The following is a 26,815-nucleotide window of genomic DNA, read 5'->3' as shown; positions in this document are numbered from 1 at the left end:
AGACATGAGAACTCTGGATGTACAACACGGCTTTTTTCCAGGATTTAGCCTCAACTTATTGGCCCACATCCAGCCCATATTGATGCATACTGATGACACCTCACTACAAATCTCCTGATGACAGCACCCAGCAACTACAAATAGATGTTAAATAGCATGGAGGACAAGATGGAATCCTGACCACCACCACAGGACAGCCTCCATGGTGCCAAATAGCAGCCTCCCATTACTACTATTTGGAAGTGGCCCTGGAGGCATGAATGGAACTACTGAAGCCCAGTGCCAAAACCCCCACCTCCCTGAGATGTTCCAAAAGGATACCAAGAGATCAAGAACAAGCTGGGTCATGCTCCCCCTATCTCTCTCCCAACAGACGTTATCAACCAGGGTGACCAAGGCAGTTTCAGTGCCATGGCCAAGCCTGAAGCCAAACTGGAATGGATCCTACTAATCAGCTTCATCCACGTATGCTTGAAGCTGGACTGCTACCACCTTCTCAAGCACCTTGCCCAAAAAAGGGATATTTGCCATTGGGCGATAGTTGTTTAAGACAATTGGGTCCAGGGAGGTCTTCTTGAGGATGGCACCTCCCCCTCCTCCAGTGAAGCATTAATCATGCCCTTGACCCACCTAGTCAACCCTCTATGGCTAGCTTGATGAAGGCAAGAGTCAAGGGGGCAGATGGTCAGCCACAATTCTTCAAACAGCTTGTCCACATCCTCAGGCAGCGATAATTGAAACTGATCCAATAGATAGAACAGACAGTGCTCTGGACATCTCACAGATGGTGGCATAGTGGGCGGACGTGTTAACTCGGAGCTCCACGAACCGAATTTATAATAGCCAACCCACCGCCTTTACATCTTCTTAAGTGAGTGCGTAATTTAGTTTACACCCCCCTTTTTTTTCGATGAGGCTTGTCCACCTTATCGTGGAGTGGGAGCAAGAGTGGTGGCACCGAAGGAGCACTGTGGAGGCGACCGGGTCGTTCGGCTTGCCTTTGTTTTGGGTGCCGAAGGCCGCGGAGAGCATCGGCCTGCCGTCAGTGGTGAGAGCACTGAGGAAGGCGGCCGAGCTCGGGGTGTTGCGTGCGGAGGATATAGAGAGCCTGGACCCAGCGGTGGTGAGAGCACCGCGGAAGGAGACCAGGCTCGGGGCGCAGAAGACACCGCACAGAGTGGCACGGGAGGAACGGGATGGCCGGGGTGTGGAGAACAACGCGGGCGCCCGAGTGAACGTCCAGGGGCTGCAGAACAACCCGGCAGTGGTGAGAGCACTGACGAGGTCGGCTAAGTTTTCGGTGTGGCCAGGTGCAGATTGGCGCTGAGTAACGGCGGCGGGAGAGCACCACACGGAGCGGCTGAGTGTGAAGGGCCGTGGGAAACACCCTGGCCCAGCGGTGGTGAGAGCACCGCGGGAGGAGGCCAGGTTGTCTGTGCAGCCCAGTTGCCGGCGGCGGCAGTGGTGGCGGCAGGAGAACGCTGCGGAGAGTTAGAACGCCACAAGGAGTAATCAGAGCGTGGGTGCGACTCGGAGCAGCGGGAGAACGCCGTGGAGAATGATCAGGGACTGGATGTGATTTGTTTCCCTGTCCCCCCCCCCTTTTTTTTCCGGAATATGGTTTATATTGGGGGCGGTAAATATAACGGCGCTTTACAACATTTAGCGGCTGGCAGTTTTTATTACTTAATTGGGGGATTGGCCGCCATTTTATAAGTGGTCAGATTGTATCTGTTTAGGTGTGAATGAGTGTGTGAGTGTGTGTGTATGTGTGTTTTTTATCATGTGCCTGGGAAAGAGAACTTTGCACCGAGTGGGGAGACTTGCGGGAGCCCCAATTAGCGTAGTGACGGATAGCAGGAGGTATGGTGGTGGGAGAAGGACATGCCAGGTAAGGGGAACTCGGCCCAATTAGTGGCTGTGCCCTGTTCCGGTCCTTCTCACATCCACAGGGTTGCTGGATGTCCTCTCAGCCAGCTCTCGGATCTCCAAGTACTGCTTTTAAATGCCAGATCGGTACATAATAAAACCTCCCTTGTCCATGATTTAATTGTGGAGGAGGGGGCCGGTCTGGCATGTATAACCGAGACTTGGGTGGGTGAGCAGGGAGGAGTTACTCTCTCCCAGCTCTGCCCACCTGGGTATATGGTTCAGCACTATGGTAGATCCGAGGGCCGGGGAGGTGGGGTTGCTGTGGTCTATAGGAGTTCTTTCTCTCTCATCAAGCATCCTGTCCATGTGACTACTGGTCTGGAGTGTCTTCACCTTGTCTTGGGCCATAGGGACAGACTGGGAATTTTGTTGGTGTACCGCCCACCCTGCTGCCCAACAGCTTCCCTAACTGAGCTGACAGAACTGGTCTCGGAGGCATTGTTGAGATCCCCTAGACTATTGGTACTGGGGGATGTCAATATCCACACCGAGGCTGCTTTATCAGGGGCGGCTCAGGACTTCATGGCCTCCATGACAACCATGGGGCTGTCCCAATTTGTTACAGGCCCAACACATGTGTCGGGACATACTCTAGATCTGATTTTTGCCACTGGACATGGAGAAGGTGATCTGGAGCTGGGGAATTTTTCATCTATTCCTTTGTCATGGACAGATCACCGCTTGTTGAAGTTTAGACTCACAGTGGCCTTTCCCCTCTGTAAGGGTGGGGGACCCATTAAGTTGGTCCGCCCCCGGAGACTGATGGATCCTGAAGGTTTTCAAAAGGCTCTGGGGATTTTTCCGGCTGAGAAGACTGGCGCTCCTGTCGAGGCCCTGGTCGAACTGTGGAACACGGAAATGACCCGGCCCGTTGACACGATCGCTCCTGCGCGCCCCCTCCTATGTAGAGCTCATACAGCTCCGTGGTATACCCCGGAGCTGAGAGTGATGAAACAAGAGAGGAGGCGGCTTGAGTGCAGATGGAGACGAACTCCTGACGGATGCAATCTTGCACTGGTGAGGGCCTTCACTAAGCGGTACTCAGAAGCAGTGAGAGCAGCAAAGAAGCGATATTTTGCTGCTACTATCAAGTCATCTCTCTGCCGCCCGGCAGAGCTTTTTAAGGTTGTCCGAGGGCTATTACATTCTGGTCCTCGGGACATTATAGAGTCATCGGAAGCTGGCTGCAATGAGTTTGCTAGGCACTTCCAGGACAAGATCTTATGCATCCGCCAGGACTTAGACTCCAATATTACAGCAGTTGAACCTAATGAGGCATCCAGAACACAGTCTTGTCCTCATTTATTGGATGAGTTCCAATTGGTGCAGCTTGAGGAAGTTGACAAGGTGCTTGGACTGGTGCGTGCGACCACTTCTGCTCTGGATCCTTGCCCCTCTTGGCTGGTAAAATCTAGCAGGGATGGAACAGCCGGCTGGGCCAGGGAAGTGATAAATGCCTCCTTACGAGAGGGAGTGGTCCCCAGCTGCCTGAAAGAGGCGGCTGTTAGACCACTTCTAAAGAAGTCTTCCTTGGATCCAGAAAACCTAAATAACTATAGGCCGGTAGAGAATGTTCCATTCCTGGGCAAGGTCTTAGAGCGGGTGGTTGCTAACCAGCTCCAGACATTCTTGGATGAAACCGATTATCTAGATCCATTTCAATCCGATTTCAGGCCTGGTTTTGGTACTGAGACAGCCTTGGTTGCCCTGTATGATGACCTATGTCAGGAGAGGGACAGGGGGAGTGTAACCCTGTTGATTCTCCTTGATCTCTCAGCTGCTTTTGATACCATCGACCATGGTATCCTTCTGGAGCGACTTATGGAGTTGGGAGTTGGAGGTACTGCCTGGCAGTGGCTCCGCTCCTACTTGGTAGGTCGGCTCCAGAAGGTAGTGCTTGGGGAGCATTGCTCGATACCCTGGGTTCTCCAGTATGGGGTCCTGCAGGGGTCAGTTCTGTCCCCCATGGTCTTTAACATCTACATGAAGCCGCTGGGGGCAGTCATCAGGAGTTTTGGAGTGTGTAGTCATCAGTATGCTGATGACACGCAGCTCTACTTCTCCTTTTCATCTTCTTCAGGTGAGGCTGTCAATGTATTGAACCGTTGCCTGGCTGCAATAATGGACTGGATGAGAGCTAATAAATTGAAACTCAATCCAGACAAGACTGAGATGCTGTTAGTGAGCAGTTTCTCTGATCAGATGGTGGATACTCAACCTGTCCTGGACGGGGTTACACTCCCCCTGAAGGAGCAGGTTCGTAGTCTGGGAGTTCTTTTAGATCCTTCATTGTCACTTGAGGCCCAGGTAGCCTCGGTGGCACGAAGTGCGTTCTACCAACTTCGGTTGGTAACTCAGCTACGTCCCTATCTGTGCAGCGACGACCTCGCTTCAGTTATCCACGCTCTGGTAACCTCAAGACTGGACTACTGCAATGCGCTCTATGTGGGGCTACCTTTGAAGACGGTTCGGAAACTGCAGCTCGTGCAAAACGCTGCGGCCCGATTGTTGACTAGGACCAAACGATCCGAACATATAACACCTGTTCTGGTCCGTTTGCACTGGCTGCCTATATGTTTCCGGGCCAGATTCAAAGTGTTGGTCTTGACCTATAAAGCCTTACACGGCGCAGGTCCGCAATACCTGATGGAACTCCTCTCCCGATATGAACCTACCCGTACACTGCGTGCAACATCGAAGGCCCTTCTCCGGGTCCCAACTCATAGAGAGGCTCGGAGGATGACAAGATCTAGGGCCTTCTCAGTGGTGGCCCCCGAACTATGGAACAGTCCCTCTGACGAGGTGCGCCTGGCGCCAACATTGCTTTCTTTTCAGCGCCAGGTTAAAACGTACCTCTTTTCCCAGGCATTTTAATATATTTTAGTATATTTATAACACTCTGGTATACTAAATTAATTGTGTAATATGTTTTTAGCTTTGAGAACTGTTATTATGTGTGTGGTAATTATTATGTGATTTTATCTTATTGTATTTTTATATTTATGTTGTTCACCGCCCAGAGAGCCGTTGGCTGTGGGTGGTATAGAAACTGAATTAATAATAATAATAATAATAATAATAATAATAATCTCCACTGGACTTGCTCTAACTGTGGCTGAATCACAGTGACTTTGTCCCTGAAGGGCCTTGCAAAGACGTTACAGCAAGCCTCCAAGGGTGCCTCTTGGCCGGATGACAAAAGCCCACTCACCACTTGGAAAAGCTCTGATGGACGGCTACCTGCGGACGCAAGTGGTGGTGAAATAGGCTTTCTTCACCGCCACCACCACCACTGCCACATGGTAGGCACGATGATGCAATCGGACCGAGATTTACGCCATCTGTGCTCCAGCCACCAGCCCTCCTGTTTCATCGCTCAATGGTCAGTGGGAGTTACCAAGGTGACCTAACTGCTCCACAACAAAAGCGAGGGCTCTCAGGAGCAATTGTGCTGATGACTCCATGCATCTCGCCATTCCACAGTGAGACAAGAGCCTCAACAGCAGCACCAGCCATGTAGATACATAAGCACCTTCTGTGTGCTGGAAATCCTTTGAATAACTCTCTAGAGCTTCCCTTCCCTATTCCCGGGGGGGGGGGGGGAAGAAGCCAATGCACGTTTATACAAAAAGATTTATTAAAAAACCAGTAAGACACTACTACATCATGACACTGTCACACTGGGCTTTAAACACAAGACTTGCTCTACAATACTGGGGAACAAATGGGCGTGGGCATAAATCAAATTGATTCTTAAGCATAGCAATTAAAAAAAAAAAAGACGGTGAAAGCAATTCTGTTGTAATGAGAACACAATCAAACTTCAGAGGGACCAACATCTTACTTCCAATTCAGGGACTTGATACAAAAAATTTAGTTTGAACTGCTATTAGCAGGCAGCATGAGCCACCTCAAAATGAATCTTCAAATGAGAATACTGCTTGTCCACCTAGAGAGAAAGAAAAAGAGGTCAGTTTGTGGAGACCATGAACTCTAGCCAAAGTTACAGAAAATGTTTAGATACCCCTATGTCCCACTATGTAAATATTGTATCAACATTAATCAAATATGCTTTTTTATATTAAAGCTGAACAGGAGAGTCCATGAGCTGGAAATCCACATGTGCACGACTGTTTGAAAAAGAATCTTTCATCATCTCTGAAATTACTCAAAGAAATACTTGTTTATTCACCAAATGCTGTAAAGCAGCATCTCCCCAAATCCTTAGTGATCAACCACCAGCAAGTAGCAGTAGTTTAGCAAGTGGTTATTTTTGGCCCAAACACTTCTGTTAGACTTATAATTGCCAGCCAAGCAGTGCTACGTGTCCATTAAGACAAATACAATAAGGAAAAAGGGTTAAATGTCTACTATAAGTAGGTACGTGTGTATATATATATATATATATATATTGAAAAGTTATAAGAGTTGACACAACAGGACTTCAGCTCAAGAACATCTTGCAATTACTGCTACAACGTCTATAAAAATGGGAAAAGCAAGCATTAAAATAGATTAATAAAATATAAAATTAAGACTGGAAAATCCAGAGACAAGCTGTATCCTTAGAAGAACAAACAGTTAAAATTATTGAGTAAGCTGACGTATTTAACCATTACTGGGCCTGTAAAAAATGCATTATAATTACATTACAAGTAGTTTTACAAGCAAAGAAATAAGTGAAGGCAAAGCTTGAAGTATCCATTTTATTATAATGCTGATACAGGATGTTGGAAGAGACCATACCAAACGGCAGCATTCGAGAGCGTGAGCATCTCGTACCCTGTCCGCATTGAGCGGGCCTGTGAGAATCGGGAAGTCAGCGCGACACAGGGCCTGCAAGGAAGTTCCCGCTGGCGGGTACAAACAAGGTATAATATCAGAGTTAGTAGGCAATACTGTTTCGCTGCAATTCCTTAATTTGTACCCATTAGCAGTACTTTACCTGTTAACTTTAATGACTTGTTAATTTATAGGGCAAAAGGCAAAAGCTTAAGAGCACCTGTGTTACTTATCTTCAAAGGCATTACGTTACATTACGGTAAGCACTTCTGGGTGCTGTGAAATTTTAAAACATCAATCATTACAGTATCTTACACAATGTAGTTGAAAACTAATATTAATTTTAAAGTCAGAACTCAGCTTACAAACACAGAACATACCTGTTTGGGATGGGCTGCCATTGGAATAATTTAGTACGGTTTGTAGCTATTTTGATGACCTCCTCGCCGAGATATCTTCCCATAACCACTCTGCTGATCTAAATACAGAAAAGGCGTCATATGATTCAAAGGACTATGGAGGCCACTGAGCTTTAGGGCTATTTATTAATTTTGTAAAAGATTAGATCCCCAAGCGACATCATACTGGAATCACGCATACAACCACAGAACCTTCTTTTAAACCCATCAATGCCAAGATAAATTGACAACTAATTTTACAGCTACATCTTATACAACCTACATGAGCCCAACAAGGAAATTCATTAAAAGCTTCTGTATTTAAGATCCCAAAAACCAAACAAAACAGGAATCAGGTTAAAAGGTGATACTCCAATAATTCCCCTCTCAGAAGGTAGTAGCAGGAAGGAGGAGAATCTGAGTCTCATAGCAGTACAGAAGGATGGAAAGCAAGCAACTTAAGTGTAGGACCAGAAGTGTACAGCCAGGGCAGAGCTCCTTATTAATATGAACTTTGTAACTAGACTAATCTGTGATTTCAAAGGAGCTCCAACGGCAATATAAATTAAAGTGCAGACTAACAGTCAACCTTCGTGCTATCATGAAAATTGTATTTAAAACAAGACCAATGCCATTTCTTGATAACAAGTGACTGTGTACTACCTTTATGGTGATATGCCTGACTAGTACATCACAGAAAGTCAAGAGTCTTTTAAAAGATCTTAACTTTCTGTCAGTGTCACTGAACCAGACAATGAAGAACCTACAGTCACTCCCCAACTCTGTGTTAAGTTTATTGTGTTACGTAGGTGTACCAGCTTTCTGCTTGCATGTTTCTCCGTCAGGCTCCTGTCGCTTCCATGCTGTTTGGTTATTTTGTGTGAATGCACAAAAAGCAATACAGGAACAAAATGAGGGCCAAAAAGATAACTGCAGAGGGGCTCTAGTGCAGGCGTACGCTAAGGACTGTTTCCAAAAGAGCACTCCAAAGAAAGCAACTAATATTCCATTAGTAAAAGTAGTGAGCCTTTCAAATTAATTAGGCAGATTTCCTCTGCTAAGAACAGAAGCCAAGTATTTTCCGTTAAAATGAGTTGTGCTTTTCAAACTCAGTTGTGCTTTTCAAACCCTCCCCAAACAAACACTCTAGATAGCCGTCACCTAAACCCACAGCATTTGTTGGTATTCAGAATATAACATGAAGGCTTAAGTAGCTTTATACTTACTGCTATAATCCCCATATCCATAATAGTTGTTGTAGCCAGTGTAGTCATAACCTCCGTAGCCACCATACCCTTGGCTGTTGTATCCACCGTAGCTGCCATACCCCTGATTCCAGTAATTACTGTATCCCGGGTTCCAGCTTTGACTGGGGCCTGCAACAGAATTAGGAGATGGTCATGGGAAAAAGGAGCCAGAAACAGGCACAACTAAAGATTACTATAACTCTATAGAAGAGAAGAGAAACTGGGCTATTCCATCACCTCAGCTGCGACCCCAGCTGCTTTTGGCCCTCCCTGAATTGTCACCTAGCAACTGCCACTCCATCAGGCTACCGGAACCATTTCCATTCCAGCTGATCATTCTAAGAGCTGTAACTTCAAAAAAAAGTGGTGCCGGTTTTTCTTTTTCTTCTTCTTCCCTCCCCATTTCTTTTCCCTTGAGTCATGTCTTTCAGACTGAAACTCTGAAGGCCGAAACTGTCTTCCTACCAAACTTTGTAAGCTGCTCTGGATCCATTTTCGGCTGAAAAGCAAAATAAAAGCGCTTCAGATAAAGCACTTTTATGCACGCTTAATCGGAAGCAATTTCATTTAAATCAGTGAGCTTTATTTCCAAATTCATTTTAATTTCAGGTAGATTAGGGGGTTTATGGTTCAGCAACAGCTACATTGTGCCAAAACACCAGAATATGTTAACTAGCTTTCCACTGTGACCAAGTATAACTTTATTCCATCAGCAACAGTCAGGTCCCCAGCATTCCCAAATTCTTAACAAGGACTGTCAGTTAATATTTTTTAAAAAACGTGGCACAAAGATTAATGCCTTCACCAAGCAATGAAGCTACAGGTGCTGTAAATCAGGTAGGTAAGCTGAGTTCACAGAGGAGTTTGGTGAATTGTTAAAACAAAGTTGAGAAACATGCAGTTAAGAGAGATACTGGTGTTTAGTATCAATGCAAGTTACACAGAAACTTACCTCCACCTCTGCCACGAGCTCTTCCAGCAAATCCCCCTCGAGTTCCCCACTGCTGTTGCTGCTGATACTGTTCTTTTGACATTGCTACTTTTATTTCACACTGAAAGAATGAGAAGTAACAGCACAGGTAGTTGGTTATTTTTGCAAAGTGCAAGGGAGCACCTATCCCATGTTAAATACCCATTTATGTTTAAGACTTCAGAGTTAATCAGAAATAGCAATGTAGCATAAGGAGTAAGTGGTTTGGTACTGCAGTTTAAAAAGAAATTATAGCAAGTAAAAATGCAACTAGATGATATTTAAGTGTCAAAACCAAGTTTTCATAAACACACTAGGAAGAATTTGTTTGTTTGTTTATTATTTGATTTATATCCCAGCCTTCCTCCCACCAGGAGCCCAGGGCGGCAATTGAATTGATGCTCAAAAGAATTAAACTTTGGATATATAGACACTGCTCAACATTTAGCAACTTTAACAATCTTTTCAACCAGCAAAATTATTGTTGATAAGCTCCAACTGGTTCCTGCTCCGGAAAATGTATAACACATTTTTCAGGGCAACAGGGTTATTTGGAGCTTGTATCTACAGTCGGCAGTGGAGGGAGGGATTGCTATTAAGTAATAAACACTCTTAGCAAAGATAATCACAAACTGCACAGCATAAACTTAAGAAAAGTTTAACTGCTTGTGACATTACACAAAAGATGTAATCCAGGGATGAGGAACCTCTTGCCCGTGGGCCTAATTAGTCCCAAGTGAGCCTGTGAGGTCATTTTCCGCATACCGTGCCCGCCTGCCCCTTATCTGCACATGACACAAGCAAGAACACAGCTATGAAGGAACAATCGAGACTTTAAAGTGAGCTCCTGACTGTTCTTTTGCAAACAGAAGTTACTGGCAGTGCCAAAGATTAGCAATTACAGTGAGCCCCACTGGGATCAGCTACATTCGGGAGCTCCCCATTGGGAACTCCTGTCTTGGCTGCTTTCAGTGCTGTCAATTAGCCCCCTTGAATGTACACATTCATGGACAGTGCACCTTTAAAAGGCTCACTGTAACTGACAATCAGCTGATCAGCTGTTACAGTGGCCTCTTTGAACTTTAACAAGTGGGTGGCCCCACCCACCTGCTGACATTGGACCTCAGGGGTTGGGAATTAAGGATATGATCCACTGGCCAGATCCAGTTCCCTACTCCTGCTGTAATGTCACAAGCAATTAACAGTCCAGAGTCTGTCTCCGAGACAAAACAGGATTAGACTCAATCATATACAAGTGGAACCTATGGAGTGTGCTTGTTCTAGTTTCCAGCCACTCCATACTACTCTCCCTCCCACCTACTCCCAGGTCCTATTCCCCCACTCCCCAAAAAACAGTCAGCATCCCATGCCCTCATTGGACTGTTCTGGGATTTCCCCCCCCCCAATTAGGTTTTTTGAAAGTTTGTACTTCTGCAAACTTGGGGTCCCCTCAAGCCTGTTCCCTCTTATGTGTAGATGGTGCCATTAAGCACATAAGGACCAGCTATTAAGTATATAATGAGGATTCCAAAGTATTTGTTCAAACAGAAGTGTTAGAAACATTTACAACACTTGTGCTGGTGCATACACAAATGCAGTTTCATCCCTGACATCCACCAAGAACTACACCATTTGTATACTGATTACTCTTCAGTCTTTATAAGCACTTGCTGCTATTAGCTGAGCAAAACCAGGATTCTCTTTCTAAAGAGGTGGTGTTTAGGAATCATAGCTTGCAACATACTTTACTGAGACCAACGTTGTGGTATTTTTTCTCCATAATCTTCTTAACTGGTTCTTCTTCTTTGAAAGTAATGAAACAAAATCCACGGCGTTTGTTGGTTTTGTTGTCCATTGGAAGTTCTATTGATTCCACCTGATCAAGAAATACATGTAACAAGCAAAAGTATGTATTTTGAGTTGATTATGCAACCAAAAGCACATGAAAACTGTCTTTTGAAAATTCAAATTACGTAAGAATAATATAGGATGGGAACAGTCAGGTAGCAACCAGTCTGGCTCAAATTTAGACATCACAATCAACAATGGTTTGTATTGACCAAACCAAGCCATAATCTGAACTTCTTAAAGCACAGGCAATCCATTTAGAAGAGTGATGGGGAACTTTTCTGGCAGGTGGGCCAAATCTTTATTTCCCTATCCTTGGCTGGTCAAATTTTTAAAGGGCGTGATCACCACCTATCAATCACCTGACATCAGGCGACACTGCGCTTTGAACGTCTGAAAACCAGACTTGATGAGTGAAGACTTCAATTCTGTTCTCTGCAGGGGTCTGAGCAGGATACGCCCCCACTCATCAGCTGATAAGAGGGGGTTAAATCCTGCTGCTTGGATGCACATGCCTGTTCCCTTGGTGAAAACAGGTGCACACTGCCAGCAGAGCATGGAACCCCTCCCTTCAGCGGAACCCCTCCTTGTGCCTATTTGAGTGATTTCAGCTGATTGGCAGGTGGCCAAGGCTTTGGAAAATGACCTCATGTGCCAAATTGGACCCCCCCCCCGGCAGGCCAAGACTGACCCATAGGCCAGAGGTTCCCCACCGTGGTTTAGAGCCATTTCAAGACCCAAGTCTTGAGGCACAATCTCTTTCAGACAGCGTAACTCTGATTTGTGAGTTCAGACACTGCAGTAAGCAACAGTAAGCTTCCTTAATCGTAGTTTACCATAAAGTCTGAACTGAGCCTCTGTCGCCAAGCAAGTGCACAGAGAAGTAACCCCACTCACCACGAATTACTAAGTTATTGAAACATAGCTATGCTTAATGCAGAAAAGGCTGAGAGCATTAAATCGTTCACAGTCCACTTAACTCTTAGAGACAAGATGGTTGCAGTTTGACCTACCTCAGAAGAACTTTGAATACTTAGCAAATCCCAGGCTCCCCAAAGAAAACATAAAGTGATATACTACTGAACAATTTCCACCAATTTGTCTTAAGGATATTACCAGTCAAATATTTAATTTGAATTTTTATCAGCTGAGTCAATTAAGACTAGGGATTTGTAGAAGTAAAGGTAAAGGTGTCCCCTTTGTACTGAAACAATAATAGAAGTGTGCTCTACATCCCACTAGCAAGCCTCCCACTGATCTCAGCGGAGCTGACAAGACCTTACGGCTCTGGAAACTAATTACTACCAATATAATCATAACATCCAAAAGGTCACAAAGCAGCTTTTAAATTGATTTGTAGGGGAAAGACAATAGGACCCAAGAAGCTTCTGATATAGGATATTACTTAGAGATTATCAAAAAGTCTCTGCTCTCAAACAGAGGACAGCATAGAAGCTGGTAATAAGAATGTAGAGACAATAGTGTGCCAAACAGTCAAACATATCATAGGAAAAACGGCATGCAAACAAAATGGGGAAAAGTACCATACAGCAACAGTTTTCTTATTGGGTAGCTAGACATGTGCCTACAAGCTGGCTCTGTAAGGAATACCAAGCAGTGATCTCTTTGGTGTGCCCGTTACCATGTATGTTTCATTATCCTTCAATGGTTGCTTCTGAGCAGCAGGCCAGACTAGCCCTATGGGTCAAGAAATAATTCTGACCCCACCCAGCCTTTTTCCATTTTTGTTATCAAGTTGTTTTCCAGAAAATATTTGGGAACAAGTTGTGAGAGGAATCTAATAGCATCTGTCCCATGATTGAAGGAATTCATTAGCAGAACTGGGCAGGGAGACACTTTTTGGCAATTTCCCCTTTCCACAACAGCCTTCTACACACACACACAGCAAATTTAGAGGTGAGGGAATTATCAAACTAATTTATAGAAGTAGTGCAAGCTTTTAATACAATTTACAAAAACTGTGTTGGCAGGCATTCCCTTAGATGAGGCATTCATCTGTCTCACGCACATGAGGAAATATTTCTTCTAAAATGGGGCTTGCTATAGTGCCTAATCTAAAAACAGGTATTTTCAAAACCAGTGTTGTATTAATATACACATTTAGCAGATTTAATCAACAGACTAAAATTTCTTTAATAAGATGTCTGTACGTGAACAGATAGGCAGGTGACTTACCTCACCAAAACCTCCAAAGTATTCCCTTATTTTCTCTTCAGGTGTATCTGGAGATAAGCCACCAACAAAAATCTTTTTAACTGGCTCTTTTGTTTTCATTGCTTTAGCTCTTTTAGGATCAATCACTTTACCATTCAGTTTGTGCTCTTTCTGATCCATGACCTGTAAACAGTTACAACATAAAAAACAATTCTGAGAAAACAAGGCATCTTAAAACAATATTTTCATGGATTATGAAAGAACTAATGTCAAGACTATTTCTGCATTGTTGCAACAGTAACAATATCTCTTGAAAACATACCTTGTCGGACTTCCGGGAAGGGTGACTTAGCCTGTGCCTGCTTTTGAGACGGGCTCCTGCCTCAAAAGAAGCTTATTCAGATATATCAGTCAGTTTTTTCTTTTTTTTTTGACTGATTAAACTTCTCCCGGGTAGGGAGAAACGAAGAGATTAACCTCAAAGCCTATTTTTGTTGGGACGACCAGATCTCATTAATTTATGGGACGAGGTCCAGCCGACGATTTATGGGACGGATTTTCAACAGCAAGCTCTATCTGTTAAAGCGAACGTTCATCTTATCTTCTAAGAGAGAACGCACTAACAGGCAAGCACCCTTCTTTCTATATTTTTCTTTTACTTGACTTAAATTGTTGCTGTTTAAAAGAGATTTGCCAGATTGATCAGTTTTTGACATCTCACTGGGGAGCCATAACTTCTCTCTGCTACGCACTAATTAATAGCTTATCTCTGTTTTTGTTGCAAAAAGCTGTCCTGGATTTGCATTCTAAAGATATACACAGAAGAGGGATTTCTATTCCAGATTTTTATTTTGAAAAATATTATACTGTTTTGAGACTACTCTCTTTTTGGTCTATTTTATTTTGACGAATCTGTTTCTTGACGATTGCCATTAATTGTTTCGATCCTGGGAACTGCATTTTGTTTACTTAACTATTGGAGAGATAAGGCTGTCTGCTCTGTTTATACTGTGATGTCACCAAGTTTGGAGAATTAACCCAATTGTTGCTGAAATAAGAAGTGGTTTTCCTATATTTTTCTTTTAAAATGGCAATTAAGAAAGTGGCTGAAAATCTGGAAATAACCATGTTTTATAAAATAATGGATGAGATTGAGATAATGAAAATTGAATTGAGTAAAATGAAGCAGGAGATTAAAGATATAAGGGTCCCTGTGAGAGAGGTGACCCTGGAAGGGGTCCCTGTGAGAGAGGAGACCCCGGAGATTGGAACAGGGGTCCCTGTGAGAGAGGAGACCCTGGAGACTGGAATAGGGGTCCCTGTGAGAGAGGAGATCCCGGAGATTGGAACCAACGTGGAACAGGAACAAGATTTGGAGTTTATGGACTTTAGAAATAAAATCTATTGTTTGGAACTCAATGTTATCTCTGAAGAAATGAATGAAGATTCTAGAGATAAAGTTATCAATGGCATGGATAATCTTCTGGACTGGAATGATGTGATGGAGCCCAATATAGAGAAAATCTATGGAATTAACTGCAGCCATGTGACAATGGAAAAACTTTTAAGAGATGACCCAGTGTATTTTGAAAAAAAGAACAGAGATATGATTTTACAGCAGTATTTCAGCAACCTATTCAGAATGGATGGCAAGAAAATATTTGGGATAGAGGTAATTCCCATCAGACTCTTACTATATGACTATGGCTTTGACAGCAAGATTATTATGGAATACTGATAATGGAAGATTGGATATTGAAATTACTGGACTTAACAAGACTACTGAAGATGGAAGATGGAAAATGGAACTAATAGAGATAATAGAACAATGGCTACTGAAATTATTGAACCTAACAGATTCTGATGTGATGGATTAATTGAAATGTTTATTTTGACTATGGTTATGACAATAAGATTATCATAATTAGTAATGAGATGGATTAATCGATATGCTTATCTGGAAAAAAAAATTGATAGATATATTTCTTAAAGAATTGAAACCTCTCTTTGACTTTTTGTGGAAAGAATAAAGTAATGTTTATGAGATTTGATGATTAAGTAAGATAACTACTGGAGGAAAGTGATTTTATAATATGATTTAAGAGACAGGATTGTTATATATTATAGACTTATAACTGATTTGATCTTTGACAAATGGGAAGTCAATATTTTACTCTTTATTTTTTATTTTTGTTTTTTTCTTTTTTTCTTTTTTTCTTTTTGTTTAACTATTTTTGATTTTGTTTTTTGTCTTTGAATGTTTTATGATTTTGTCTTGTATGTTTTATGAAAATCTGAATAAAAATTATTGAAAAAAAAAAAAAAGAAAACATACCTTGTCTACACTCTCCGATTCCTTGAACAACACAAAGCCGAAGCCTCTTGACCGTCCTGTTATAGGATCCAACTTCAGGGTGCAGTCTACAACCTCACCAAATTTCGTGAAGTAATCTTTAAGATCTTTCTTTGTAGTATCCCAGCTAAGGCCTCCAATAAACATTTTCCTGCAAATGAAAACAAGTGTTAATAAGACAGACAAACTTTAATAGGTTTCGCTAGAACAATGTCAACAGTCATTAGATATCCCATCTCAAACCAAAACAAGGGGCCTAAGCCTTACATTCATGGGCTGGGGGAGGGAGAACCCATCCACTCGCCCAAAATAAGCTATTTGGGGGATGACTTGCAAGCCCTCTCAAAAGGATCTGCACACCTGTTTTATAGTGAATACACAACTGAAACTAATAAGAATTGCAAGAAGAGTGCTGTGGCAAAAGCAAAAGCCCCACTCCCTTCTCCATTCCATTAATGCCAGTATACCCTAAGGTAACACCAACAAACTTCTCATAGCTGGAAGATTGCCATCTTGGCATGGAAGTAACCATACACCAACTGGCTGGCTCCGCTTAAAGTTCATGTCCAAAGCTGTTTATTCTATTATGTTGTTGCAAGGTGCTCAGGGTTTTTAAATTAAATATTAGTGCAAACACAAACCAGTTATCCACATGCAGAATTTTTATCTGTTTAAGAAATTTATATACCACTAATCATCTGCATTTCTAAGCAGCATACACAAAAACAAGCCATACATAAACCACAACAATATCACCATAGAACCAAACACTACCTTAAAATGCCTGCTGGACAAATAAGTGTTAGTCATTAACCTGAAGTTCTATAAGGAGGGTGCCTGTCTAATCTCCGTTGGAAGGGAGTTCCACAGGCTTGGGCCCACTACACTGAACGCATGGCTTCTACTCATTATGAGCCATGCTTCTGAGCCAACAATGAAGTTTTACACCAAGTTTCAAGAACGCTAATGACATGTCAGTGGGAATTCAGTTGCAATTCCACATATTTGTGAGTGAATACAGTCCAATGAACTGGATCCAGACCCTTCTGCAAATGGAAGGGCTTTATATCCAGTGAAGGCTCTTGCTTGAAGAAAGGGGGGAGCAAGTTTCATCAGTTCCCCTTAAGCCACATGCCAACACTGTTCCAGAGGGTCCCCCAACCCTATGAAACAGATTTCAGGGGAGGCACAGGGATCAGAGAAAGGAACAGAGGAATCAATAAAATTATTCACTCTTCTACTAGCAGGAGCATCTCTAGAGTGGAACCAAACCCATAGGACGTCTGTATACAATCCCATTAATCAGTGGTTCCCAACCTTTATGAGTATGGGGCCCCCTTTGTAAGCTCAAAAAATTTCATGCGCCCCCCACGCTAATTGTAATTTTAGACTGTTAATTGAAAAAATGGTACATAGCAAAATCACATCTCCAAATGTCCCTTTCCATAAAAAGCTACCTGCAGACAGGGAGGTGTTGCTTTCTTTTCTTAATGCAAAGGTCTAATCAAATTGGTATCCCCCTCCACCATCTGTACAGCCCAGTCTCCCAACACCAGTGGGTTACAGTGTTGGACTAAGATCCAAGTTCAAATCCCCACCAAGCCAGGAAGCTCACTGGGTGATCTTGGACCAGACACAGTCTCACAGCCTGTCCTTTCTCACAGGGTCGGTGTAAGGATAAAATGGAAAGGGGAGGAGCCATGTGCACCACCTTGAGCAACTTGTGAGGAAACGTGGGATAGAAATGCAATAATAATTAAATATATTTCAGCTGAAGTATGTGGACCCCAGCCTCAGCCAACTTGTTGAACTTTTATAACAACAATAATGATAATGAAGCAGCAATGAAGTAGTGGGAATGCTAGATTGTGAAGACAAAAGGATAGATTGAGGAGGGGGTTAATGCTTTTAGGCCTTGGGATGGTCATCACAACTGATGACCTGGTTAGCGTGCACTTGGCAAATGAGAGTGGAGCAGAAGACAGAGCAGCGCGCGCGCACACACACACACACACACCTGCCCCTCCTGCAAGCATTTGCAGGCGTGCATGCATTTGGGCACGTGAGACAGGGGAGCCCTCAAGCCGCAGCATCTTGGAGAGAGAGACTGGGAGGGGCAGAGTGTAAGGAGGTGGCAGTGAAGCAGAAGCCAAGAAAGGCAGGCAGGCAGGCTGCCTGCCTGCCATGAAGGAGGAAAGCAGCCTTTCCATGCAGCCCTGCTTCTTTTTGCTTCACGAAAAGTCCTCTCCTCTTGCTCTGAGTAAGGGCGTCATCAGCAGCAACAGTGCAAGGAGCCGGAGTCAGTGATAGTAATCCCCTCTTCTTTCTGGAAGCTCCACCCTCAGCCTCCTTTGGCATCTGCCACATGTTTTAAAGGCAGATGTTTGCCTAAAAGACGCTCTGGTGCTTCAGCAAAAGTCCTCCCCTCTCGACTGGAGTAAGAGGGAGATGTCATCTGCAGCAGTAGTAGGGAGCAGACAACTTCCAGGGAGTGAAGACTTTTACAAAACAAAAAAAATTCATTTCTTTACTGTTTGTGGCCCGCTCTGGATTACTTCACAGCCCCCAGGTTGGGAACCACTGCCATAAATGTTGTATGATGAAAAAGCAATGAAGCACGCAAATTAGCCAGGCCAATTATTGTACTAGCTTCCACAACAAAGAACATAACAGTAAAATCTTCAGAATTCTTGTAGGAACTAGTTTTGTTATTACAAGAAGGTTTTCACATACAATAGCACTGCTATAGATGACAACAGGCCCCTCCTAAATCAAGCAGGCACAACTCCTCAGACAAGAGGTTGAGACATGTCTGCCACTCCCTAGAGAGCAGTGCCTGACAGAGGAATTTAAGAATAGTGAATACACCATGTACACCAAAAATTCTTAAATGAGCCAGACCTTGGGGAAATGGTTCAAGGAAATAGTCCTGAATTGTTGCGAGACAAAAAAACAGGGAAGGCAAAAACAGCCCACTGGACAACACTCAATGTTATAACTGTACTGGAAAAGGGCACACACACTAGCTGTGTTTAGGAGGCTGTCTCTTCACTTCCTTGCATGCAGTCTGGGATTACCTTATTTTAAGGCTGCACCTTATGACTGTAGTTTTGCCTGAAGCACCACATGATGCAATAAGAGCTGTTGCTAGAAGGAACATCCCATCTTTGGGCCTGAACTTTCACATGAAAAGAACCAAGCAGAAAGTTGAGTGCTAAATTGAAAACAATACGAGAAATCTGAAGAGCTACAGGTTTCCTGAAGCTATTTTCAGGATTAGAGAGCCAGTGTGGCCTAGTGGTTAGAGTGTTGGGCTACAACCTGGGAGACCAGGGTTTGAATCCCCACCCAGTCATGAAGCTCACTGGGTGGCCTTGGGCCAGTCACTGGCTCTCAGCCTCAGAGGGAGGCAATGGTAAACCCCCTCTGAATACCACTTACCATGAAAACCCCGTTCGTAGGGTCGCCATAAGTCGGAATTGACTTGAAGGCAGTCCATTTCCATTTTTCATTTTCAGGATTAATGCAAATAAGACAACACACGCTGACATTTATGTCAGAGACAACGTTATTAGTTTTGACGCTCATGTGTTATAGCTAAGAAATCGACTCCCAAAAAACTAATTTTGACACATGCTTTTTTACGGTCTTGCAAATAAATTGACAGAAGGTACTAGTCTACAACTTTTTCGCATTTGTTTATGCTCAGTAATCTGTGGTACACTGAACTGTAAAGAGTTTTTATTGTCATCCTCCCATGCCTGTTCACCTTCACAGGATTCTATGGTACTCTGAGCGCTTCAAGTGGAATACAAAACTCAAATGTTGTATATGAACAGCTACCTTTACTGATAATATTGAAGCCTGAGCCTCCCTTCTCACTGATTTTTTTTACGCATTAGAGAACCATGGCTGCAATGCAAACTCCATCCGGTTTTAACTGTTACAGTGTCCATGCAAGAATGACAGAAGATGGAGTGTCTAATGATTTAAACGTTGAGCTTCAATTAAAAGAATTACAATTCCAGAATTCCCTTCCGGAAGTTCCAACTGTTAACCCATTTCAGGTTTGGAACATAGATAAAGATCCCCAAGTTTCACAGGTTAAGGGCACTTGAAAGCAATTATTGCATCCCATCCTTCCTTCGAGGAGCTCAAGGTGGCATACAAACATAGTCCTCCCCCTCCTAATTTTATCCTCACAACAACCCAGTGAGGCAGGCTACACTAAGAGACCGAGACTGACCCAAGGTTCATGGCTGACTGGGGATTTGAACCCTGGTTTCCCAGGTCCCAGTGACACACTCTAACCACTATACCACACTGACTCAAAATGCCCAATGAACTTTGATGGGATGCTGCCTTTTCCAGACCAAACCGCACACTGGTCAATAACAGTACAATGTATTTGTGTTAAGCAATTTCAAGTTTGTAATCAACAGTGTCCTGCTAATTTACTGTGCACATGAATTACTAGACACTGGAACCACCACGTAAATAGCCAAACCCAAAGAAATCTCTATCAAACTACAGCAAAGGGTACAAATGCAATCAAAAGGTGCTGAAATATGGCCCTGTACTTGCCTACCATGGATCTGGTGCAAACTTAAAGCATTTAGAATGCACATCTAATCTTCTGTATCTACACTAACTTTCCCTCTTTAGAATTAGAATGTTTAAGTTTTCATACCTGCACTTCTTCAAAAGAAACCAAGGCAACTTACACAATAAAAACATCATTATTGTATTAATAGGATTACCATAGACTGCTACTTGTTCAAAAAGCCAACATGTGCAGAACAGAAGATGGGCTCTCCTTTGGTTGTAATGTTTGGATTTGCACTATTCAGCCTCAACTCCCTTCTTCCTATACCCATATGAAACACAAATATTTGTAGAAACAGGGAGGAGAACCTAGCAGATTAGCGACTGCAAACATGTTCCCAGGCAATAGTTCTGCTGGCCCAAGAAAGCAATACATTCAGTGGACACAATTATCTACAGTAAGCATAGGCAACTTGCAGTCCTCCACCTGTATGCTGGCAAGTGAGAAGAGCCTGGGATGAGAGGGCGATGGATGGGGAAGTGGGAGTAAAGCCGAAACAGACAGAGCTATGGAGTGAGGGACAAGAAGCCCTCTACATGAGCTCTGTCTGTTCTTGGACAGCCTGCTAGGAAGGGAGACATAGAAAAGTGGTGCGCCCACCCACTTCTGACTCCAGTCCTGGCCATCAACTGCAGCAGGATTATCCCATGTTCTACAGGAGTAATGAAAATAGTCATCCAGATGCACATGTGCTATCACATCAAACAGAAAGGAAGATTCCCTGCAATGCAGACATGTCCTTAGATCATCTTGTAGGCATAATAGGTTCCTTACCATTAGACAATACAAAAACTGAAACATTTCACAGCAAGGGAAATATAGGGGGAAACTATTCCTGCCAAGTTACGCCAAAACAATATTTTAGAACCAAAGAAGGCAAAAGGCAGAAATATAGGGCACAATTATTTCCAAAGACTGTGGGCACAGTTTGCTTTTTTAAAAAATTCTCATGTGCACAGATGCTCATTTATTGTATTTCATTTGTATCCTAACCCATCCCAAAGCTTCAGGAAGATGTCAATATTTTACAATAGTTAAAACCACCCTCATGCTAACCATTCTACAAATCTGTGATTACCAACTAAAAAAAATCCACTTAGGCCTGATTTATATGTTGGACTGCCCAACTGTTGCTCAGAAATTGGCTCAACCTATGTGGCATAGCTTCAACTCAAGTGGTTAACCATGCAGTTCAGGTTTTCAGTGGCAATCATTCAATCTGTGTGCTCCAACAGCCCAAGCTTAATACCAATACCAAATGTTCGCCCTTATTTGAACTTGATATCATGGAAAAAGAGTGGCACACACCATCATGCTGGGTTCCAGTGATTTAAGTATTTTATCGTGCCATAACTAGTAATATCGAAAATTGGAGTAAAGCTAAAGAAGAAGAAAGCAATCGTAATTCCAAAATACAATTTAAATAACATCCCAGAAGAATATAAAGATCAAATGAACAGATTTGAGGCTTTAAACTTAGTTGAGAGAGAACCAGAAAAACTATGGACTGAAGTCAGAGACATTATCAGGGAAGAATGCAAAAAGACAATACCTCTAGTTAAAAAGAGAGAAAGACCTCAATGGATGACTGAAGAAACTGTTAAAATGGTTAACGAGAGAAGGAAAGCAAAAGCAAAAGGAGATAGAAACACAGTCATAACCCTAAATGCAACAATACAGCGACTAGTACATAGGGACAAAAAGAACTATTACAATAATTACTGTATAGAAATAGAAGAACAAGAGCCCTATTCCAAAAGATTAGAGAAATTAAAAGGAAATTTAAACTAACAGTAGGAATGTTGAATAGTAAACAAGGAACACACTGGCTGACCGAGATGAAATAAAAGGAAGATGGAAGCAATACACTGAAGAACTCTGTAAAAGAGATGCCAGGATGACAGATTCATTCACGAAAGAACCGTATGATAAAGAACCAGAAATTTTAGAATGTGAGGTGAAAGCTGTCATAAAATACTCGGAAGAAACAAACCAGGAACAGATGGCATACTAATAGAGTTGCTACAAGCTACTGAGACCAAATCTGTCCAAATTTTGACAAAAAATTGTCAACAAATATGGAAAACTAAACAATGGCCCACAGACTAGAAGCGTTCAATATACATCCCAATTTCAAAGAAAGGTGATTCCAGGAAATGCAGTAATTATTGAACTATTGCTTTGATACCCCATACAAGTAGAATAATGCTCAAGATGCTATGAAAAACTATGGAATGCTTTAAAATGGGGGGGCACAGCATGTGATTGTTCTGATACCTATACTCTGGCCTATTGTAAGTACAGAATATGGAGAAACCAATTGGTTCCCAATCAGAAAGGGTGTGAGACAAGAGTGCATTGTATCACCCTATTTGTTGAATCTATATGCAGAACATATACGAAAAGCAGGATTAGATCAAGTTGGAGGTGTGACAACTGGAGGAAGAAATATCAATAATTTAAGATATGCAGACGATACCATACTACTAAGCAGAAACCAGTAACAATTTGAAACGAATGCTGATGAAAGTTGAAGAGGAAAGCATAAAAGCAGGACTACACCTGAATGTCAAGAAGACTAAAGTAATGACAACAGAAGATTTATATAACTTTAAAGTTGACAACAACGACATTGAACTTGTCGAGGATTATCAATACCTTTGCACAGTCATTAACCAAAAGAGAGACAATAGTCAAGAAATCAGAAGAAGGCTAGGACTGGGGAGGGCAGCTGTGAGAGAATTAGAAAAGGTCCTCAAATGCAAAGATGGATCACTGAACACTAAAGACAGGATCATTCAGACCATGGTATTCCTGATCTCTATGTATGGATGTGAAAGTTGGACAGTGAAAAAAGGGGATAAGAGAAAAATCAACTCATATGAAATGCGGTGTTGGAGGATGCAGATAGCATGGACTGCGAAAAAGCCAAATATTTGGGTGCTATAAACCAGAACTATCACTAGAAGCTAAAATGATGAAACTAAGGTTATTGTACTTTGGACAAATAATGCGAAGACAATTCACTAGAAAAGAGAATAATGCTGGGGAGAAAAGAAAGGAGTAGAAAAAAAAGAAGGCCAAACAAGAAGATGGCTTGATTCCATAGAGGAAGCCACAAACCTGAACTTACAATACAGGAATACCCAGCATTAACGTATGCAATGGGTCTAGAGCGAGTATGTAAACCGAAAATGTACTTAAAGTGAAGCACTACCTTTTTTCACTTATCGATGCATATACTGCACTGTAATCGTCATATACGGGCATAACTGATGTAAATAACCATTTATAACTAAAATAAACACAGTAGGCCTTATTTTAAGCAAAAGTCTGTAGTTGGAAAATGATCGGGCGGTGGCATCATGCTGCTAAGTGTCCGTTCTTGCGAAGCGAGCGTATGTAAACAGAGGAATGGTGCTACTGTAAATATGTCTGTACTCACAAGTGTCCATAAAGTGAAGGTCCATATAGCGGGTTATTCCTGCATCTTGTGGTTTATGACAGATGCTATTGGAGGTTGCTGATTCATAGGGATGCCGTAAGTCGTGGTTAACTTGAAGGCACATAACAACAACAACAAATTGGAGGCTGAAGATTCATAGGGTCGCTGTAAGTCGAAATCGACCTGAAGGCACACAACAACCTAGCCCAGCAAGGAAAGAGCTACAGTATTTAGCCCACACACACACTATGGAATGCTCTCTAAAGTGAGAAAGGAAATCTACACTTTCAGCATCTGGTTACAGCAATTCTTCTGTCCCAGTCCTTTTAAAGATCTGGTTTTAAGTCCCTGTAGTATGGGCAGTGGTTTTAAAATTTGAATTTGATGGCTGTTTTAGTTCTGTGGTGTATATATTATTTTATTGTGCTGGTTTTGTATGTGGTTGTCTCTGAAGTCGTAGTTTTATTGTAATATGATTTTATTGTTATATTAGTTTCTTGTTATTTGTGTAAATATATATGAGCAATATGCTTAGGACCTACCAAAATGTCACAAACCTGTCAAGAACTCCTGAACTTGAAAACTTGCCATATTTTTGGAGCCATTTTGTTTACCTAATAAAGATATTGCCCAACTGTGGATTTTAGATTTTTTCCCCCTATGGACCAACACAACTACCTCTACCTCTTATTTTATGAGTTGTCTTAACAGATATGTTATTAAAAGCCTCCAAACCATGGCAGCCACACACATACGCCCACCGGGAAGAGCACATTACAAAAGTTTAGTCTCAGAATTATGAATGCATGAATAGCTGTCACCAGAGCTAGTAACTTATGTATATGGTGTTATACTTATCACATCGTAAAAGCTGTGATTGTTAACAAGTCTCCAAATAAGAAAACTGCTTAGGTGGACAACCTAACCCACTGAATGACAATGAAACCTTACAATATATTGTGGATATCTTCATTATAAGCAATGGGGATGGGCTTTAATGTTTCCTTCAAAAATAACTTCCTTATATAAGGAACTTGTCTGAGCGATAGTCTGCTGGTACTAATGCACTAAAAGACCAATATATTACAGAGACAATGCTAGCGGGGCAGGAAGTAAAAGGTAGGTTTCATTAAGGAACAAAAGAGGGCTCAAGGATGAGGGGTGCTACAGAATAATCTAGAATCGTTGATTTTCAACTTTTAGTCCCCAGATGTTACAACTCCCATCATCCTTGGCCACTGGCAATGCAGGCTGGGGTTGATGGGAGTTGTAGTCTGACAACATCTAGGAACCCAAGGTTGAAGAACAGTGATCTAGACCATTAAGTTCTTATATAAGGTCTGAATGCTTACAACTGTCTTTTACACAACATACACAACTCAAAATCTTAGGCAGAATGGACTCTACTTATACCATCTCTAGAGCGATTAGCCTTGCTAGTCTCTTCCAGGAAGAACAACGGTCAAGTGGCGGGTTTTTAGTCTTTTAAGAGGCTACAAGGTTCGTTGTTGTTTTCGCATACACTGTGCTTAAAAACAGCAAGATTTACCCCCAAATCTTGCAAGCCACCTGCTCTATTTGACGGCCACTGCTACATTACCACCATGCAGATTCTATCATCCACACAATGCATACCAAAGTATATACTTTGAAACCACGAAACCCCCTTCCCACTTAAGTACAGTAAAGACCACAACTTTATCGTACCACTCTCCTCTCAACCACCCGCTACAGAAAGTAGCTAGACCGAAGCAAACGTCTGCCGCTCTTTTTGAAGCGCGCGTCTGAGTGAAGAGTCTTAATCCGCCAACGACGCGGGCCTCGCCGATACAGACCACAAGCGCATGATGGCGATTACCGTAAACCAAAAAGTCACCCTCCCCCTCCAAAAAGAAAACCGCTCTCTTGCAACTGGCAGCTGTTCCTCGAAGTCGCCTAAGGCGCAAGAGTTCCGCTTGTTTGCTCCCGGTTTTGACTAAGTGCGGGAGGGCTGGCGGCATGGGAAAAAATCAGAAAAAAAGAGAGGGAAAGGGTGGTAATGCCTAACCGGCGCAGGGCCAAAAACTCGCGTAGTTAGCGATGGCACCCACAACCCCACCCCACCCCACCCCTCCGCAAAGGGCCGCCAGCAGTCCCTCATGCACTTCTTCGACTCGGGAGTAAGTGATGTCACTAGGGGCGACCCGAGCGCACACGCGGCGGGGCGGAATGGGGCCACCGTTCACCACCTCCACCATCCCTATCCAGCGCCGCCGGCGGAGGCCGTTCGCCTACCCTTCATCTTCCTCATTCTTGCTCGCGTCAATTTTGGCTCCCTCCGACTCGCCGGAGCCGCCACCTCCTCCTCCACCGCCTCCCCCTTCCGCGTCGTTGTCTCCATCGCCCGCGGCTCCTTCCACTTGTTCGGCCTGTTCCGAAGCCTCCGCAGCAGCGGCATCTCCGGTAAACTGCTGGTCCGACATGGTGGCCGTCGCGTAGACTTGGTCGGCCGGTTCTCTCACGAAGAGGAGAAGCGCAGGAGAATTATTATTACTAGGGGAAGGCGGGATCCTGCGATGGGGGAACTGCCGGATCGCGAGTCCGTCAGCTCTTCAGCGGCGGCGCCAGCTGCGTTGCGGCGAAGCGCGGGCTCTTTGGTCTTTTCCCTCCTTTCTCACACTTTAATGGCGCCGCCTCGATGATCCCAACCTAAAATGGCTGACGGAAGGAACGCGGCGGCGCGGCCACGTGACCGACGCCCCAGTTTCCCCGCGCGCGCTCCCCTGCCTGAGCTCTAGTTGGCTAGAGCACCATAGAGAGAGAAAGAGGGAGGGAGGTAGAGCGTCCAGGTAGCCCCTCCTGGCGCATGGCGTCTCTCCAATTAAACTGCTGCGTCGCTCTAGCTGTCCGTTTCTTAGCTCTTGTTGTAGTTGTTGTTGTGACTTCATCACTTATTATTTCTTCACCAGCTCTTCGTCCCGCGGGATATAGATTTTAAAAAGGCAGTCCAGAGTTGCGCGTCAGGAAATTAAAAACAATGACACCGCAACAGGAGACGGACCTTTAGTGTGGCGGCACCT

The 26,815-nt window shown here is 43.3% G+C and overlaps 1 protein-coding gene across 2 annotated transcripts; it reads right to left on the bottom strand.

Moving 5' to 3' along the window:
* Nucleotides 1–5,581: 5,581 nt before the first annotated feature.
* Nucleotides 5,582–26,521, bottom strand: HNRNPD (heterogeneous nuclear ribonucleoprotein D). Of its 2 annotated transcripts, XR_009757761.1 has the most exons (9): nt 26,031–26,521; nt 15,688–15,856; nt 13,374–13,535; nt 11,074–11,205; nt 9,312–9,411; nt 8,339–8,488; nt 7,095–7,192; nt 6,679–6,785; nt 5,582–5,881 (listed from the first exon to the last, which is right to left on the bottom strand). XR_009757761.1 is itself a non-coding variant. In XM_061583198.1 (8 exons), exons 1-7 carry the CDS (start codon nt 26,216–26,218, stop codon nt 7,125–7,127), a joined length of 969 nt encoding a protein of 322 aa, XP_061439182.1. In that variant the 5' UTR covers nt 26,219–26,520; the 3' UTR covers nt 5,582–5,881; nt 7,095–7,124. The 2 variants fall into 2 exon arrangements, 1 of the variants encoding a protein (XP_061439182.1); XM_061583198.1 differs by lacking the exon at nt 6,679–6,785 and having other exon boundaries at nt 26,031–26,520.
* Nucleotides 26,522–26,815: the final 294 nt, after the last annotated feature.

Source organism: Rhineura floridana, chromosome 9, assembly GCF_030035675.1.
Source record: "Rhineura floridana isolate rRhiFlo1 chromosome 9, rRhiFlo1.hap2, whole genome shotgun sequence".
NCBI lineage: Eukaryota > Metazoa > Chordata > Lepidosauria > Squamata > Rhineuridae > Rhineura > Rhineura floridana.
The sequence above is the reverse complement of the archived record's forward strand: the minus strand, read 5'-3'. Positions and strand labels throughout refer to the sequence as shown.

What these genes read in the sequence shown, in the direction of transcription:
- HNRNPD (XM_061583198.1), bottom strand. Translation starts at nt 26,218, where the DNA reads ATGTCGGACCAGCAGTTTACCGGAGATGCCGCTGCTGCGGAGGCTTCG. An exon ending in ACAACGTTGGTCTCAGTAAA is followed by an intron (nt 9,412 to 11,073) that starts GTATGTTGCAAG and finishes TCATTCTTTCAG; the next exon opens with TGTGAAATAAAAGTAGCAAT. An exon ending in TGGATATGGGGATTATAGCA is followed by an intron (nt 7,193 to 8,338) that starts GTAAGTATAAAG and finishes TTCTGTATTTAG; the next exon opens with ATCAGCAGAGTGGTTATGGG.